General features: G+C 38.4%; 1 protein-coding gene across 1 annotated transcript; it reads left to right on the top strand.

Moving 5' to 3' along the window:
- The first annotated feature begins 16,561 nt into the window (after positions 1–16,561).
- On the top strand, positions 16,562–20,172 carry LOC136204086 (probable ADP,ATP carrier protein At5g56450). Its single transcript, XM_065995276.1, has 2 exons — positions 16,562–17,185; positions 19,279–20,172. Exons 1-2 carry the CDS (start codon positions 16,859–16,861, stop codon positions 19,909–19,911), a joined length of 960 nt encoding a protein of 319 aa, XP_065851348.1. The 5' UTR covers positions 16,562–16,858; the 3' UTR covers positions 19,912–20,172.
- The last annotated feature ends 505 nt before the right edge of the window (positions 20,173–20,677 follow it).

Raw genomic sequence — 20,677 nt, 5'->3', positions numbered from 1 at the left:
CTTATCCGCTTTTGGTCTCAGAGCCATTAGAAGTTTCTCCCACTTGGCGAGGCCCAACCAAGTTCTAGAAAATTCTACGACACGCCTGTAACCGATAAATTACATCCATTATCACTAAACTTTATCTACAATGTTATTGGAATTTTAGATACTCCATTTTAATAATTTTTCAAAATCACGGTTAACAATGAAAAATGTTTAAGATTTTTTTTTTTTTTAGAAAAGGAAAAGAAAAAACAAACAACAACAAACTACCCAGAAATTAGCCTAGGGAAGCTAACCTCAATCCTATCTTCTAAAAGAAGAGGAGAGATGAAACTAGGGAAAACAGAAAGGGTAGTAACACCTAACGTCCCATCATGGTCCGCCGCCGCCAAGCGATCTGCAACTCGATTCTGCTCTCTAAATATGTGACTGAACTCTAAGAACTCAAAGGAGGAGCACAGCCTTTTAATAGCTTTGATGAGGTTGCGACTGTTAAGACCCATAGAATGATTCTCAGAAATCATTTTGATGGCTTCCATATTATCAGACTCCACAGAGAGCCTCTTAACACCCAGCCTTTTAGCAAGATTGATTCCAGTGAGAATAGCCCAGAGCTCCGCAGAGAAGGAAGAGCCCAACCCTAAATTCTGGGAGAACCCAGAAAGCCAGGCGCCCCCTGCATCTCTAAGCACACCTCCAGCCGCAATCTTACCATTACTGAGGCAGGAACCATCAGTATTCAGCTTCACAACCCCCTCTCTTGGCCTGCTCCATCCCACGAGATGGACATCACAACACTGAGAGGATCTGGCAAGGGACTCTCCTTTGAAACTATCGATAATAGAGAAAAGTTTTTTCGAGAAGAAATCAGCTAAGTTTGTCATAAATACAGTTTTATCTCCAAAAATCTCCTCGTTTCTCCATTTCCAAACTTGGTGACAGATAATAGCAAAGAAAATGTCACCATGCTCTATGTATGGAAGTAACTTGCCACTAATACCATCAGAGAACCAGTCGACCTCAGAATGGGCCATGAAGGAAGAGAAAATATGGTGTGGGAGAATTTTCCTCCAAACCTCTTTACTATTAGAGCAATCTCTAAGAGCATGGCACAAAGTCTCAACATGGCCTCTGCATCTACTGCAAGCTCCAGAATCAGCCAAGTGCCTTCTGTGCCTATCCGAATTAGTAAGAAGCCTGTCCTTAACGCCCAGCCACAGGAAACTGCTAATACGGTAAGGAACTTTGAGGGCCCAAATCGACTTCCAAACATCCGAGGGAGGATCAGATCTATTGAGAGAGAAAGCTTCAAAGGCCGATTTGCAAGAATAAACTCCATTGTTAGTCAGCGCCCAGCAATGCCTATCCAAGTCTTCCTCTTGATTACTCACTTTCACTCCCCGCATTCTAAGGAGAGTCTCAAGGCTAAAGAAAGTATCAAACTTCGACCAGATCCAGTCCCCTTCTGAGTCCACCACATCGGCAATCCTCCAGTTGCGGATATCACTAGGCGGGGGGGAGGAACACACCTCAATTAACGGTTTATCCCCAATCCAGTTATCAAACCAGAAACTAATGGACTTACCATTCCCCACCTCCAGGCCAACTCCCGAGCAGAACTCATCAAACACAGCGCTAAGTCCTTTCCAGAGGAAGGAACAATTATCAACTCTCTCTTTCGGGCCCCCGAAGATTTTGTCTTTCCGATACTTACCACAAAGGAGGCGAACCCAAAGAGAGGAGGGGCTTTGCCACATACGCCAAAGGAGTTTCATTAATAAAACTTTATTATTGTCCTTTGCTTTCCTAATTCCCAGACCCCCGGAATCTTTAGGCTGGCAAACCTCACTCCAAGGCACTAGATGGATCTTCATGCCCTCCGCAGCTTCACCCCACAGGAACCTACGGTTAATCTTATCAAGATCATTAAGCACAGGATCCGGAAGCTTACAAGCCTGCATGATGTGATTGGGAGCAGCACAATTAACAGATTGAATTAACGTGAGGCGGCCAGCGAGAGACAGAGTCTTGGCTTTCCATGTGGCACACTTCGTATTAGCTCTATCCAAAGTATCTTTGAAGGAGCCTTTAGACACACGCTCACTGTGGAGGGGAACGCCCAGATACTTCCCAAGAGAATCAGTAAGAGGAATACCTGAGAGATCACTTAATCTTTTACAAACTCTCTGATTCATATTCTTAGAGCACATCATCCTAGATTTCTGGATATTAAGCTTCTGCCCAGAGGCCGAACAAAAACAATCCAGAATATCCATAATGACCCTCAACTGCTCCTCATTGCCCTCAAGAAAGATAAGGACATCGCCTGCAAAGAATAAGTGAGTCACCTGGGGACAGAAGCTGTTGATCGCCATAGGGTGGAAACTCCCATTATCAATCGCATCCTGAATCAGGTGAGAGAGCCTCTCCATAGCAATAACAAAAAGGAAAGGGCTCATAGGATCCCCCTGACGGATTCCCCTGCCCGGGGAAAATTCCTCTGACATATCCCCATTGACCATAACTTGAAACACAGGAGAAGAAATACATACCTTAATTAATCTTCTCCAGCTGTCCGGGATTCTAGCTCTCTCAAGGCTCTCCATCAAGAAATCCCAATTAATTCGATCATAGGCCTTCTCCAAATCCAGCTTCAGAGCCACAATGCCTTTCTTCCCCTTCCTAATCTTCATCGTGTGGACCATCTCTTGGGTGATCACCACATTATCCATCATTTGTCTACCAGGCACAAAGCTACCCTGATTTTGACAAATGATCGCAGGAAGAATGCCACGGATTCTATTAGCCACAATCTTTGTAACACTTTTGTAAAGAACATTACAAAGACTGATAGGTCTCATATGCAAAAAGAAAGAAGGCTTATCAATCTTAGGAATCAAAACCATGAGGGTTCTATTAACCAGCTCAATATCCTTCGAACCACTGAACACCCCAAAGATAAAATTATAGATGCCTTCCTTCACGACATCTCAATGCTTATGGTAAAAGCCCGCCGGAAGACCATCAATCCCAGGAGCTTTAGAAGCCCCAATGCTGAAGATAGCTTGGTCAATCTCTTTTCGGGAAATAGGTTGAAAGGCCTCCTGACTACTTTCCTCACTGATTAAAGGAAAGGTAGCAATAGAGTGAGCCCTCTCCAAAAGAACAGGTTCCTTTTTGAACAGATCCTTGTAGAAATCCAGGGCTAAGTTCCGAATAACCTCATCTTCATAAACCCAATCACCATTAGAATCCTTAATGGCCTCAATTCTATTTCTCTGCCTTCTGATCAGGGTAGAAAGATGGAAGTATCTGGTATTACAATCCCCATCTCTAATCCAGGACTTCCGAGACTTCTGGAACCAAAGGAACTCCTCCTGCCTAAGCACAGCCTCCAGCTCCTTCTGAAGGGTTCTGAGGAGGCCCTCCAGGCTATGATCAAACCTTCCCTCCAACCTGCATTGAATGCCCTCCATCCTCTTTAACAACTTGTTCTTCCTTCTGATAATATGCCCAAACACATTCCTATTCCACCCCTGCACCTTATTCCTGAACCTTTCAGCAGCTTGCAGGACATTCGAATGAGGTCTCCAATTCTCGTGAACGAACTCTTTGAACTTAGGATGGGACTCCCAAGCCAACTGATACCGGAACGGTCTCTTACCCCTAGGATGCTTACCTCTCAAAAGTCTAAACAAAATAGGACAATGATCCGAATGACGGAACGGGAGGTTCAATACAGAGCACTCAGGGAAGGAAGTCAGAGCTAAAACATTAGCGTAGACTTTGTCCAATCGAATAAAGGTATTATTACGCTTCCAAGTGAATTTATGAAGACCTCCCACCTGAAAAATCGAATGAACCCTTTGAAGACTTCCCACCTGAAAAATGTTATTGGGTCAAGGGTAGAAAAGAGGACCTTGATCGTGAGATCAAACCTAAACCCAAAACCTCATTGGAGGAACCTCCGGAATTGGAGCTTAAACCCTTGCCCGACAATCTGAAATATGTTTTTCTTCAACCTCCCACAGATTTACCCGTTATTATTTCTTCTTTGTTGACAGTTGAACAGGAAGAAAGATTGGTGGAGGTGCTGATGCAACATAAAGGGGCCTTTGGATGGTCAATCCGCGACATCAAAGGCATCGACCCCAAAATCTGCACGCATAGGATTTTTCTTGAGGAAGAGATCAAGCCATCTGCCCAACCTCAACGACGGCTCAACCCTAACATGAAAGAGGTGGTAAAAGCCGAGGTTATAAAACTCCTCGACGCAGGTATCATCTTTCCGATTTCTGATAGCCAATGGGTAAGCCCGGTTCAATGCGTGCCCAAGAAAGGGGGAACAACGGTGATGGAAAATGAAAAAGGGGAATTAATCCCAACTAGAAAGGTTACGGGTTGGCGTGTATGCATAGATTATAGGAAATTAAACGAGGCCACCCGTAAAGACCACTTTCCATTACCATTTATTGACCAAATGTTGGAACGGTTGGCAGGGCATGAATTTTTCTGTACTTTAGATGGGCTATCCGATTATATGGAAATTCCCGTGGACCCTTTGGACCAAGAGAAAACCACATTCACTTGTCCCTACGGGACTTTTGCATATAGACGGATGCCTTTCGGATTATGTAACGCCCCTGCCACATTCCAACGCTGTATGATGGCTATGTTTTCTGACATGGTCAAAGAGTTCCTAGAAATTTTCATGAATGATTTTAATGTTGTAGGACCTACCTTCGACCAATGTCTTGAAAACTTGGACCGAGTCTTAGAACATTGTGAAGACAAAAACTTGGCACTCAATTGGGAAAAGTGCCAGTTTATGGTCCAAAACTGCATAGTATTAGGACACAAGGTGTCGGGAAATGGGATTGAGGTCGATCCGGCAAAAATTGAGGTGATTGAAAAACTGCCACCTCCTACCAATGTAAAATTGGTTAGGAGTTTTTTAGGACATGCGGGGTTTTATAGACGGTTCATAAAAGACTTTTCAAAAATCACTAAACCCCTCACTCAATTATTACTAAAAGATGCTGATTTTAATTTCAATGAAGAATGTATGTCTGCATTTAAATTACTGAAAAAGAAATTAATCGAAGCACCTATTATGGTAAGCCCGGATTGGTCCCTTCCCTTTGAATTGATGTGTGATGCCAGTGATCTGGCTGTAGGAGCCTGTCTTGGGCAGAGGGTGGATAAACTTTTTCACCCAATCTTCTATGCTAGCAAAACCTTAAATGATGCACAGCAGAATTATTCAATAACTGAAAAGGAATTGCTAGCCGTAGTTTTTGCCTTTGACAAATTTAGATCTTATTTGGTGCTATCTAAGGTAATTGTTTTTACTGACCATGCAGCCTTGAGATATCTGATGAGCAAGTAGGATGCAAAACCTAGGCTGATCCGTTGGATCTTACTACTCTAAGAATTTGACATCGAGATTAGAGACAAGAAAGGGGTGGAAAACGTGATAGCGGACCACCTATCTAGGTTAGAGTCAGATCAGCAATCCTTAGAGCATGAGGCAATCAAGGAGGTATTCCCGGATGAAACGTTATATTCGGTAAAAACTCTCCCCTGGTTTGCAGACATCGCGAACTACAAAGTCGGTAACATTCTTCCTCTTGATTTAGATGCGAACAAAAGACGTAAGTTTTTGTTTGAAAGCAAACAATATTTTTGGGAAGAACCTTATTTATTTCGATTCTGCACCGATGGCATGATTAGGAGATGTATACCTGAGGAGGAGGTAGAGTCAGTGATTAACATGTGCCACTCTAGGGAACCAGGCGGCCACTTTGGGCCAGATAGGACAGTGGCAAAAATCCTCCAAAGTGGGCTTTGGTGGCCACAAATGCATAGTGATGTCAATAGTTATATTAAATACTGTGATGCATGTCAGAGAGTAGGGAATATCTCTAGGAGGAATGAGATGCTTCAACAAGGCATACTCGTCTGTGAGCTATTTGATGTTTGGGGCATAGACTTTATGGGACCTTTCCCTATGTCACACACCAACCAATACATTCTTGTCGTGGTTGATTATGTCTCTAAATGGGTAGAGGCCGAAGCCTTATCCACAAACGATGCTCGAGTAGTGATAAAATTCCTGAGAAAGAATATCTTTGCTAGATTTGGAACCCCCCGGACTATCATTAGTGATGGGGGATCCCATTTCTGCAATAAACAGTTTGACACGTTGCTCCAAAAGTATGGCGTAGCCCATAGGGTCGCAACACCTTACCATCCTCAGACGAGTGGTCAGGTAGAAGTATCAAACAGAGAGCTAAAACGTATTCTTGAGAAAATGGTGGGGAATGCTAGAAAAGATTGGAGTCTTAAACTGGACGATGCTCTTTGGGCATACCGGACAGCATTCAAGACTCCCATAGGAATGTCCCCCTACCGTTTAGTTTTCGGGAAATCTTGTCATTTGCCTGTTGAATTAGAGCACAAAGCTTATTGGGCGCTGAAATTTCTAAACTTTGACCCTAAACTTTCAGGTGACCTACGGTTAACACAACTACATGAACTGGATGAGCTCCGATATAACTCTTACGAGAATGCCAAGCTGTACAAAGAACGAACCAAGAGGGTGCATGATAAAAAAGTACAGCGGAAAACCTTCCAAAAAGGCGACCAAGTACTGCTTTATAACTCCCGATTGAGATTCTTCCCTGGCAAGCTCAAGAGTAGATGGTATGGACCATTCTCAGTTCTTGACGCACATCCCTCCGGTATGGTTGAGATTATGTTGAATGATGGAACCACCCAGAAAGTAAATGGACATCGACTCAAACTTTATCTCGGTAAAGACACTTCGGGTGTCCAAATCCTCCGTCTTCAAGATGATTAGTAAGTTGTCTTCTCCACCCTAACTCTTTACACTTGCTCTTTATGATTTGTGATGCAATGTTGGAACTTATTGCATATTTTTAGTGTGAGGAGGAGGGGTAGACAAACTTACAAAAATTGTATAATTTTTAAAATTTTTGTTGCGTCGTGTCTAGTTTAGTTTTGCGTTTTTCGGTTTTTATTTATGTTTTGCATGTTTAGGACCTAAAACCGTGAACCTCCTTCGAATCTAAACTTCGTTATTTGTCCTTGAGGGCTGAGAACCGAATCTAAGATCGCATGACAACTAGTTTAGGTGTAGGACACAACCCTCGTATCTGTAAAAGCATGAGCTAAAGTTTGCATTTAGACCCTACTTTTGAAGAAATGTCAAAATCATTACTTAGGTAGATAACTTAAGAATTGAAGGCATGTGATGTTAAACTCGAGTTTGGGGAGAACCAGTAAACACAAAATTGAAACCCAAAGAATTGTGAGTTGAATTTGAGCCTAAGAGCGAACATCAAAAAGCTCTTTTTCTTGACATTTTTGTGTGAATGCTTTGACTTGTGGAAGATTACGATTTTGCACCTAATACTGTGTTGAACCTACATGCAATGATTTGAGATGATAAACGATGAAATCAGCCTCATTAGAATTAACCCTTTTCTTTACCTTATTTTCTCTTTTTCATCCACTCTAGGAAGCCCTTTGAGCCTATATTTTTGTAGTTTATAGATTTTTCTTTCGTTCTAACCTATTTTTGCAAACCATCACTTGGTTTTCTACTTAACCCAAAGTTTTTGCAAAGCTCAAATTGAGCCTTTGTTTTCTTCTAGCGCTTTTTCTTTGTTATGGCATTATAGTAGCAAGCCAAAAGGCTAAGAAGTGAATGAGCATCACTATCCAAGAAAAAGAAAAGAGAAAAACAGAAAAAGAAAAAGAAAAGAGACGAACTAAAAGGGGAGAACTTCATTCCCCAGTTCTTTAAATCAAAACGTCTCAAGAAAACATCCCAAAAAAGAGAATAATGGATGAATAAAAAGCTCAATCACTTCATATTTGCTAAAGCCATTTGAACCTTGTTTTTCTAGCGCTAGAACTATTAACCCTTGTTGTACCTTTAACCCTCTAACCACATTACAACCCCAATTCGAGGCTGTTTTTGATATCATCAGAGTCATATAGCATAGTAGAGAAACTCGGATGAACGTGCAAAATCAACGTAATCCTAAGCAAGAACATAAGCCGAGAGTAAACACTTTAGCCACCAAAATTGTGTGAAATGAGTGAACTACCTATGGTGAGGTGTTTTACTTGGCGATCCCCTCAAGCTCGTTTAATTGAACATGTGTCCTTTTGCTTAAAACATATGACCTATGATAATTGAAATGCGGCTTTTGGATATCGTGTCTCTACTTTGTATTTCCGAATGCATGTGATTACAGATGCTCGAAATTATGTCAAACACCTAGTCAAACCGGGAGGTCTTCTAGCTTGTTTGTGATTACGGGTTTAGTTTTTTTAGTTTACTTGGGGACAAGTAAAGTTTTAAGTGCGAGGAGGTTTGATAGGGGTCAAAAACCCCTATCTTTGGGTACGGTTTTAGGACGGGTTTTTGTGTTATTTAGTTAATAAGCGAGCAATTCTCGCATTTAAATGCTTTTGTGTGAGTTAGTTAGAAATTGGAAATGTTTTATTTACTTTTCGCTGTTTAAGCTCATTTTGTGATCAATCTAGGCAAATACGGCCAAATTGGCATGCATCTAATAATTCCGTTATCTTTTCAAGCTAATTGATCCGTCAAAAGTCGCGCCAAACGAAGCGTTTGCTCAAATAAGCGATTGGCGGGTCAATTTAGCCTTTGGACTAATGTTATCTGGAGTTTTGTGCATGCGCAGGGATAAATTCGGGCGAAGAACACGTTGATTGGCGTTCGGCAAACACGCGGAGGCATATCGAGCAAGACAGCTCGCCGAGCAGACTGTGCCTGCTCACCGAGCAGGCCCCTGGAGGCCTGCTCGCCGGTAGAGGCCTGCTCGCCGAGCAAGCAATGCCTGCTCGCCGAGCAGGCCGGCAGAGGGCTGCTCGCGACGAGCAGCGCCTGCTCACCAAGCAGCTCGCCCTGCTCGGCGAGCAGGCCTGCGGGAATTGGTCAAAAAGACCAATTCCGCCCCCACGACGCCACGATGGACCCCACGACTTCCTACCTGCATAAGGACATGAAATAGGTCAAGAAAAGGGGCCGAGCCGCGTCTATAAATAGGATTTTTCCAATGTAAATTAGGCATCTTTTATCTTTTGTAATTTTCTTAGCTTTTCATCTTGAGAAATCCTCTCAACCTCCTCCATATCCTTCAAACCTTCATTGAAGACACCTCCGAAGCTCCGTTCACCGAGGATTGCTCAAGCTCCATCCTTAAGTCCTAGGAAGACGCCTGCATTGGTAGACAGGTTCCCTGAAAGGGATTTTTCTTCTTTTATATTCTGTCTAGCCTCTGATACATGTTATGAATCCTAGGCTCATTGTAACTTCGTGACAATACTTTCATCTTTGATATATATTATAGTTCTTGTTCATTCAATTGTTTTAATGCTTTAATCTTTGTCTTACGCTTTGTCTGATTGGTTTAACTCATTCGATAATCCCAAAATCAAGTTGGCACATATTGCGAGCTGAATCTGACCTAGTCAGTGCCTATAGGATTGACGACCCTATAGAAGATTAAGCCCAAATTGCTGAGCCTTAGAGCTAGTTTCGGCCTTACAAGGGAATCACGAACTAGGGACTTTAGGAGGATAGGTCGGGTTAATCGCCTCGGACACAAGTGACTTAGGTTTTAATTCAATTGCTTAAACAATCTATTTTCATTATCATCGTATCCCTTCATGTTCCTTCGGATAATTGCATTGGTAAAAGATCACTTAGGAGTAGTTTAACTTAATTAGGGGTAGAGTAACTTAATTAGGTGTAGAATAACTTAGTTAGAATCAGATAACTTAGCTAGGAATAGTATAATTCAACCTAGGAGTAGATTAACTTAGAAAAACCAACTCAAAACCCCCTAAGCCTAGATAACACCTGAGACCAAGTAACTCGATACTTGCAGAAATAAATCCTGTGGACGATAACCTGGACTTAACCAGAAATTTATTACTTGATAACGACGGGGTACACTTATCCTTTAGTGAGTCTCGCGGTGCGAACGCCGTGAGGCGCATCACTGGCCAAGAGGTCTTGTTGATAGGATAATCATTCCATGAGGTTCGAAAAAGGAACCCATCGAGATACGAGGCCCATTCTATCGGTCTCCCTTATTTTTCCTTCATGATATGGATCCAAAACCAATATGGTTTACAATTATTCACCCTGGAGCTTTTCTTGGTGATAAAGGGCTTTCGATCAGATATGGTCTTGTTAAACCAAACAAAATCCTCCTGGTCCCGAATTGCCAGGGTCCAAATATGGCAAAAAAAGAGCCCTAATCAAGACAAAATCTAAGTCATCATAGAGCTTGACCAGCGACAATAAATCAAGCCAACCATTCGGAGAAATTTTAGCAGGACACATGTAGAATTCATTCAATACATTTACTACGCCATTATAAAAAGGCAATCTAAGCCCATGCTCTAAGAAAATCTTATAGAACCCTATATGTCCTTTAGGAGCCTAGATAATCACCTAACAAAGGCTTGGAAGTATGGCCTCTAGGCGCCCAAAATCAGGATATTTAAAGGTTATTTTAGTCAGGGTTTTATTTGATCATAAAAGAAACCTACTCAAAGTCTAGGTTTTGGGACAAGTGCCTTTTTGGGCTTGCTACTAGAAGGATCAGTGGAAGCTAGTTTCATTTTAGGTGTCATAATTAAAGAAGATAAAATAAGGAAAGATATCAACACACTTACTTGAATGGAAAAATCTAGGTCAGTGGAGAAGAAGAAGGAAACGAGAAAATCCAATACAAGTTTGAAAGGAAAAGGGAGCGTAGAAAGAAAATAAATACCAATCATAGTTTTGTATTTATAGGCCTACTCAAAACATTAGAAATGGCGGTGACGATTTGACAACCTACATTAAATGCAGGTAATGACAGGGAACAGTAATCGAAGAGTCTCAACCAATCACGGGAAGAGAGAGTGACACGATTGACATCACATCAACTCCTCGCGTGGGGTACAATATGGAGGTACATGTTTCATTAAAGTGTTCGAAGCAGAAATGATGACGGATCAACGATGACCAGAAAAAAATTCTTCGTTCGGTGATCCAAACCTAAAAGAGCTCGGATAAGGGTTGAAAGGGGGGACATATGATACCCTAAGGATTTTTCCATGGAATAATCCTTTATACGTGGGATAATGTCACCCTTCGGATCTGGAGGATGTTGAAACACATTTCCATACGATTTTGATTTGACAAAATCATTTAAGTTAATTCATGATTAAGGGACAATTAAATTTAAGTGCTTTGATTTAATTGTACTAATATGTTTGTTCAATGTTGAGTATAAATATAAATATAAATAAAAAGTAAGACAGGACAAAGCCAGCATAAGATCACAGTAGAGTGGAACTCAGCATAACAGAAGATAAGTCATCTTCGGAACAGAAGCTTAGAGATCATGAAGCTGAGTGGAGCGAAACTCAGTATCAAGAATAGAAGAGTCTTCGAACTAAGTTCTTGCAGAACGAAGCTGACCATGGAAGCTGAGTAAAAGAGAACTTAGTATCTGGATTAACAACAAACAGAAGACAACGAATAACAAAGTCATGCCGAGTGATCTTCAGGACAGCACCAAACATCCGTTAGCTAGAAGACAAGTCCGACAACTGTCTGAACCAATAATAGGAACCTCGGAATTACGCACAAATATGATTTCGAGATGCATGGGTCAAACGTCCGTTAGCTAAAAGACGAAACATGTATAAGAAGACAAAACTGCAAGAAAAGGACAAGCCTGGTACCTGAGGAAATCAGACGATAGGATTGGCCTGCAAACCTGAAGCTGACCAGAGCATTGTCTCCCAAAAGAGCCGTTTTGGATTCAACGGGCAAATCAAATTCAAATGATTTGATCTTCAGATTGCAACTATAAAGAGACAAGTAAACCTCTTGGAATATTGCCGAATCACAGAAAATACAAGTGAGAAAAATACAAGCAAAAAGCACATCAAAACAAAGAGAGATCTTACACCAACTTTTCTATTATGTGTAAAAGCTAGAGTGATCTTGTAATCATCTAAAGTGTTCTTCATTCGAAAAGAACAATTTGTATCAATTGTAAAATTGAGAGTGTTGTGCTGAGTGTTTGGTTGTAAATACTCAGTGGTAGAGAAACCTAAGTGTTCGGTTATAACACTTAGTAGGAGTTGAGTAGACGAATAGAGGAAGGTACTCTTGCATATTCAACTGCCTTGTAAACGGTTTGTGCTCTACCTTTAAAGAGCTCAGTATTGGATTTCAAAAGCCCGGAGGGACTCTAGGGACTGGACGTAGGCGGAGAGGCCGAACCAGGATAAGTCGTGCTGAGTAATCTCTAACTCTCTCAATATATATATATATATATCTGTATGTGTTGCTTGTTATATTTACTCAGCATACAAATTGTCTAAATTGATATTGAGTAAATAAGAGTGCTGAGTTGAAAGCTGACCACAAAAGTGTCAATTCCCAACTCATATGTAAAATAGCTCTAGTCAATATCTGGCTAAAGCTATCTTACGCTACAATCGGCTGTGCTGACCAAAGCTGAGTTGACAAACTTAAGAAAATATATTAAGTCAGCTTAATTAAAATCAAAAAAGTTACATTAGTTCCTAACCCCCCCCCTTGGAACTAATCACACGGGACCAACAGAGGATTCACAAGAACTGCCCGATCTGGAGAAAAGAATATTCCTTGAAGATGCGAGTAAAACCCTTCAGCCATGTGGAAGAATTCCCACCTCCATCATAACAACCGTTCAATCAAAATAGACGATTACACAAAGGACATGGATAAAGGACATAACGCGTTGCCTGACACTTCAAAGGACTGAAGGTCGTAGGCTCAATGAAACATCAACATTTGGCAGCACACTTACTACATGGCAAGGTGCACCACCTGACGATATCAAAATATGAACTGGACAGAGCCAACCGAAGGCTGACATGTGTCTGGTGACTCATTAGCGCATATTCTCAAAATGACAAAAATTACCCTTGGTAGATAATATAAATATGAGAGGTACGTAAATATAGATATTATCAATACTCTAGTTATCTTCAACCTTCCTTCAACCCTTGCTAACTTAAATATCAGAACGGGTTCGCCGGACGCTGATCGCTCTCTGATCTTCTCTTATTCTTATATCATACCAAATGAAGAAGGATCTAAAAAACTACTCGGATACAACGTATCAAATATTTTTTATTTTAAAAAAATTATCTGATTATATCATTTTCTATTAGGATTAAGGTGCAAAAATACCCCTAACATTTTGGGTCAAGAGCAATTTTCCCTCTAACGTTTAAAATGGTGCAATTTTACCCCTAACGTTGGAAGCCAATAGTAATTTTACCTCTAATGTTGATAAATTTGGTCAATTTGAAAAATAATTTATCAAACTGTTTTCTCGGTAATGAATCTTGTCATCTACACTTCACACATGCATCATTTTATCAGTAACAACTCACAAACATATGTTGAGATGTGAAAAAAAATGATCCAATAAAAAATATACTGTCTTTTTGTACGAATTAGACGAAAAAATTCAAAAAATTCACCGAATTTATAAATATTAATCTCTAATTCTATTGTTCAATTGTAAAAAACATGAATCCTTTTTTTAGAATGAATTGTTATTCAATTGGTGTAGAATAAAGAACAAAAATATATGTGTTTTATAATAGTATCTGAAATTGACCCAATATATCAACATTAGGGGTAAAATTGCTCATGGCTTCCAACAATAGGGGTAAAATTGCACTATTTTAGACGTTAGGGGTAACATTGATTCTGACCCAAAACGTTAGGGGTATTTTTGCATCTTAACCCTTTCTATTAACATTCGCATAATATTTTTATTTATTTATTTGTTATATATTTGATTTAAAACATATCTTTATTAGTTTTTTTTTTATATTATTCATCGTAAATTTGTCAAACACTACTTATCAGCCGGTTAAAATCTAACAGAAACAACTAGCTGCAATAACTGCAAATTAATAACTAAAACAAATGCCAATGAAAGTTAGTTCAAGTGGTAAGGAGTTGAATCTCTGCTTGTCAGGTTTGAGGTTCGATTCCCACTCCATCAAAATTTAATGTGGATCTTTACCTAACTGAAGCATAACCTTTACCTTTGCTATTAATATGTCGATAACAGTTTTTGCACCAAAAAAAGAAAATATGTCGACAACAGTTCGTTTAGTTATCAATCACGCCATAATCTAAAAGCAACATCAATCTAATAAGGGAAAATTACAAAATTGGGTCAAATGGGAGGCCCATTTACTCAACCTATTACATATCTAGACTATGTTTGTGTGACTTTTCCAAAATACCCTTAATATGTTTGTAATTTTACGTCGCGTCTGTCTCCCTCTCGTCTAACTTCGCAGATTTCACCTTATGTGAAGTCTGTAAAGATAATGTTTGGGTTATTAGATGATTTCAATTCGCAGATTTCTCAATATGCGAAGTCCGAACGATTTTTTGCGAAGTGGTATATAACAACAAAAGGCACAACAACAAGGGATTCCAACATTAAAATCATAACATTATCAAAATTTACAACAAGATTGCCACAATAACAACATTAAAATCATAACATTATCAAAATTTACAACAAGATTGCCACAATAAACTCCTAACAAATCATTTTAAAGCGAACGTGACGAATCTAGACGGAAATTTCTCCCAGTATTGGAAGTCCAGACTTTTTGGGATGAGAAATGGAAATCCAGACCTTTTGGGATGGACGTATCACATGGTACACAACAAGATTACCACAATAACTCCTAACAAATCATTTTAAAGTGAATGTGACCAATCTTGAAATGGAAGTCCAGGCCTTTTGGGAAGTATGTCTCTCATGGTACCCCAGTACACCGCCTTCCAGAAATGGATGTTATGTATTCAACCACCTTCAGAAAATTTAATCGTGTTAGGCAGAAAAAAGGACAATTTGGCTTTGCGAAATGAGGATTCGCGAAGCATGCAAATATAAATGTGCAGGAAAGAGGATGATTTTACTTCGCGAATCGATGATTTCGTGAAGTCTGCGAGGCTTGAAACGTGACGATCTACTTCGCGAATCGATGATTTCGCGAAGTCTGCGAGTGAAAAATCATGAACTGTTCTACTCGCAAACTTCACGAAATCATCGATTCGTGAAGTAGATCGTCATGTTTCAAGCTCTTTCTCATTGCAGATCTTCGCGAAACCAGACTACGCGAAGTGATTTTCTGGAAAAACGCAGAGAAAACAGTAGATACTTACATTTTTCGCATCTTTCACCCTTAAAATCGACGATAACAATATGATAAACTGGGAAAAATGATGAAAATAACGTAGAATAGCCATTTTTTCGGTGGTCACAAGAAGAAAGAAACCAAGAAACGAGCAGGAAAAGAAAGATGAAGAACCATGGCTTCGTTTTCTAGGATTAGGACGATGAAGAATCAAGAGATGAAGAGATGAAGAAGAGAAATACATGGTGATGTGGAGAAATGGTGCAGATTTCGTGAAATTTAAAGGAAAAGAGGAAGATCAAAAGTCTGGGAGAGCAACAGTTCGCGTAAGGAGTAGAAGGGGGAAGAGGGAAGATGAAAGGGTGAGGGTATTTTGGAAATGTCACACAAACATCGTCTAGATATGTAATATGTTGAGTAAGTGAGTTAAAAATGTAAATGAGTCTCCCATTTAATCCAATTTTATAATTTTACCATCTAATAATTGAACCAAATCCATCCTGCCAGGCTCAATATATGAAAAATAAAAAAACATACGACTCATCAATTTTCATTTTGATAAAGTGTAAAAATATCCATAACGTTAGAGTGAGCAACAATTTTATTCTTAATGTTTAAAATGATTCAATCTTACTCCTTACATTAGGAGCCAAAAACAATTGTACCTCTAATGTTGGCAAATTGAATCAATTTCAAACATTATTATAAAATACAATTATTTTGTTTCTTATTTTTCACTAGTTACATGTCAGATAGTTTTAAAAAAAGTTCATATTTTTTGTGACTTAGTAATAAATTGGAGATTAATATTTTTAAATTGGACGAAATATTTGAATTTTTTTTTGTTTAACTCGTACAAAATACATTATAATTTTTCTTTTATTTTTTTCAAGTCTATTCATGTGTTTGTAATATATTACTAATATATGATAAAATGATCCACATATAAAGTGTAGAACTGAAAAGACAGTTTGATAAATTATATCTCAAATTGATCCAATTTACCAATATTAAGAATAAAATATGTTGAGGTTAAAAATATGTTCTCCTTAATAAAATAAGGTTTTTTTTTTGGATAATATATATATATATATATATATATTTTTTTTTTAATCAAGTAAAATAAGGTTTTTTTTTTATATATATATTTCTAATGATTTATTTTTAGTATTTTCTTGTTTAAATTATTACAATAAAGAAATTATGTTTCTCATTGTGACACGATTTAATACAGCAAAAGAGTGAAATAAGGTGTTCTGTTCTTTACCTTTAATGTAGGAGTTTAGGATAATAAAAATATCAGAATATATGAAAGAGGGAAACAGAGAGAACAGGGGAAGGTTGTATTTAAAAATGGCATTTTCTTTTTCAGAATCTGAAACTCTCTCAAATCAAATAGTTGTTTAAAAGCAAGTCATAAAAGGGTTAAAGACGCTGACAATGGGGTAATCACCAATTTTATATCAAACACGCCATTCAACGGTCAAGATTTCTCCTTTTCACAAAATGAGAGAGCTTTAGGATTATAGATTTCTCTCTTTCTTTCTTTTTTTAATATTTTGTTAGAAGAGTTTGAAGAATGAGCAGAGATAATGATGACCCAGGAGAACATAGCAAGTCGAAGCACTTGAGATGGATGACCAACTTCCAAAGAGATCTGATGGCCGGAGCGGTTATGGGTGGAGTGGTGCACACAATCGTGGCCCCAATTGAGAGAGCCAAGCTATTGCTGCAGACCCAGGAGAGCAATATTGCCATTGTTGGCGGTGGCCGCACCAAATTCAAAGGCATGATTGATTGCATCGTTCGCACGGTTCGCGAAGAAGGGGTTCTTTCTCTTTGGAGAGGCAATGGAAGTAGCGTTCTTCGCTATTACCCTTCTGTTGCTCTCAATTTTTCGCTTAAGGTATCATTTTCAGTTTTTGTCTTCTTTTTCCTATAATGTGTTCGATGTATTATTGTGGGTAAGATTTTGATTTTTTAGATTTCAATTTGAATAGAATGTCAGGGATATTTGAAGGGTTCCCCTTCGAATTAATTCATTATGACAATTTTGATCCTGTTTTGGTTTTCTTGAGTTATATTAGGGCACTCAAACAAAGGAATTAGCATAGCTGCCAGTTTCTCCACAATAGCTTAACATGTCACAGAAACTCATACTTGATATGATGAGATTATCACTTGTAATAAGTTGTGCAAATAACATACTCCAAACGTATTTTATGCTTTCATGGTAGTAGTTACTTACAATCATAAACATATTTAGTAAATGATGCTTGCCTTGACTTGAAAACTGTCTCCAAAGAATTCACATAACCTTTTAGCTGGGATATAATGCTTTAACTCCTACACTAGAAGTTTATAAAATTATCATAACTACCCCTTTTCATTCTCCTTGGAAGTTTCTTCAATTATCTCTCTGGCTTGGCTTTCTTAAATTTTCTTATCAATCTTTTCTTTGGCAATTTGTATGTGAATTTACGATGCAGTATATATTGAAGAGTAATCTAAATATTTAGTATATCTACTCCCGGGAAGTAGGAAAGAATAACATCTTGGAGAAGATTATTGGGTTAATTGAGTGCTGGGGTGAAGATTATCGTCTAACAGTCTACAACAATCATCTAGATATATGAATCATATGATATAACACTTTTATTGAGGTAACAGTGTTGAACCCTTGGAGGTAAAAACAGCAAAGTTCTTGTAAGAGTAATATGACATTTGGCTTTTGACATATCCCTAAGTAAACAATTATAGGGAATTATTTTGTTCAATGTAAATGTTTGGGATTGCTAGCAGCTATGAACACATTGGTGCTTTATTTTCCTTGCTTGCTCTATTATAGTTAGTGCCTTATATGATTCCATAGCCAATAGGTTATATCGTGCAGTTACAAAATTGGCTGGTTATAGTCATAAGACGAGTAAAATAAAATGGGCATTTGTCATTTGAAGTAGCAAGAAATATAATAGAAAATTTTATGAGAGATATCTATTTCAGATATTATCTTGTAAGGGACTGTCGAATGTCCCAGAGCAAACTGGAGAGATAACAATTCATACAAAATTCCCAGAATATGATCCAAGATGCAAAATGGAAAAAAGTTGTATCGGCATTCTCTAATTTAACTGGTCATAGGATTTGAGGGTTTATATGAATGATTGCAAAACAATATTGTAAATAGAATTAGGTAACAAATGAGCAGTTGAATTTGGATAAATTTCTCAAACATGTTTTGAGGAAGGATTTGAGGTGTTTGTGTATAGACAGCAACGGAGAGAAATGCATATGTTTTCAGTTGGAAAATGAAAGGTAAATGCCACAGCATTCACAGTTCTGCTAAAAACTACTTGTGATTTGTTATTTGCCTATTCCATAATAATTAGTCAGTTACTTGAAAGTTGTGGAAAATTCTGATTATTGATAATGGCTGTCTGAATTGTTAACTTTATTAGCAAGTGATGATTTAATCAAACCTAATGAATCAGAATCTAATAAAGATTCAAAATGCCGTGGTATATAATGCCATAAAGTCCCAATAAAATCTTCCACCATGGGTCATTTTGACTCTTTCTTTCACCAAAATCAAGTTAAGCATTTCACAGTTGGTCGTGTTTTTATTGAGGTCGGCTGCAAGACCGAGTATAACCAATTTTGTTGGGCCGAAATTTGGTTAAGATGTATTCAGTGCTATTTAAAATGATTACAGTATCTGTTTTCAGTCCAGTTGACAGCACTTTCTGCTAAAAACGGGTAAACTATTGAGATGGAATATGTCTTTGGAGAAGTATCAGGTTACTAGTTATATGTGGTAGACAAGTTGTAATAGAAATTTACAAACTTATCAGTGTTGTTGACGATAATACATGAAGTGATGAAACGAATTTTGCTAGAACAGGATATTCTCAATGGTCAAATGTTTGTAGAAGAAACCTTTATTTGTTCATATCATGTATTTCTGTGATGATTTAATGATTAGTACTATTTTTGTTGCAGGATCTTTATAGGAATATATTAAGAAATGGAAATCATCGAGATGGTCATTTTGTGTCTGGTGCATCTGCCAACTTCATAGCAGGAGCTGCAGCTGGCTGCACAACATTGATAGTAATATATCCACTAGATATTGCACATACCCGCCTTGCTGCTGATGTTGGAAGAACTGATGCTCGGCAATTTCGAGGTATATACCATTTCCTGAGCACCATATGCAAGAAAGATGGGGTTCGGGGAATTTACAAAGGGCTTCCGGCCTCTCTACATGGGATGATTATTCACAGGGGCCTGTATTTTGGGGGTTTCGATACCTTGAAGGAGATAATGTCCAAAGATGATAAACCTGAGTTAGCATTGTGGAAGCGGTGGATGATGGCTCAAGCAGTGACAACATCTGCTGGGTTGTTGTCATACCCTTTAGATACAGTTCGAAGGCGGATGATGATGCAATCTGGTCTGGAACAACCTATGTATCATGGCACATTTGACTGCTGGAAGAAAATTTACAGGAGAGAGGGACTGATCTCGTTTTATCGTGGGGCATTGTCAAATATGTTTAGAGGCACTGGGGCTGCTGCCATTTTAGTTTTGTATGATGAAGTGAAGAAATTCATGAGGTGGGGTGGGCTGTAGCAGGAACCATTTTTTTGTTAGTGTTTTTTTGGTGGAAACAAGAGTAGAGTAGATTGAGATTACAGAAGATAAACAAACCCTGTAAATGAGATATATACAGACAGCTAACGTAGAACACATGTCCCAATCAGATGTCATTTGTTTGGTTTGCCATCTTACCTTTTCAATCTTTGGCAATTCACCCCTTAATTTTTTGTAAACTAATAAAGAGCACAATGTGATTAATCTTAATTAATTGCTTAACGGAAGTTAATTGATCTTGATTGTTGATTTTTGAGTTGCATTTTCTAATTCTTATTGCTGCTGATTTTAGGGATTTTGGATTTGATTAATTTAGCAGATATTGGAGCTGGAGGATGCTAAATAATAGCTGAAAGTGGTGGAAACTATAGTAACACAACAATTACCAATTTGATTATTTTAATCATTGGACAAAATTCAAGTATGATTATTTAGTGGGTTCATTTCTCACGAGGAAAAATATATATTATACCATGGGCTAGCCTACAATGTCTAAGTGCAATGTCCAGCTGGTGTCTTTTGTTTTACTTTTTATTTTTTTAATTAATGTAAAATAAGTCTTTCAAAAAAATAATGTAAAATAAGACTATCATCAACTAAGCTAACGTCTGAAGTCATCTCAAAACAACAAAAATTTGCACTACTTTTTGTTTAAATTAGTAGTACCATAATTAGAAAATGAAATTTGATGATGGTTCGTCAAACCGTATTTTTATTTTGATAAATATGATTTTTTTCTATCATT

The sequence above is a fragment of the Euphorbia lathyris genome, chromosome 8 (assembly GCF_963576675.1).
Source record: "Euphorbia lathyris chromosome 8, ddEupLath1.1, whole genome shotgun sequence".
Taxonomy (NCBI): domain Eukaryota; kingdom Viridiplantae; phylum Streptophyta; class Magnoliopsida; order Malpighiales; family Euphorbiaceae; genus Euphorbia; species Euphorbia lathyris.
The sequence above is the reverse complement of the archived record's forward strand: the minus strand, read 5'-3'. Positions and strand labels throughout refer to the sequence as shown.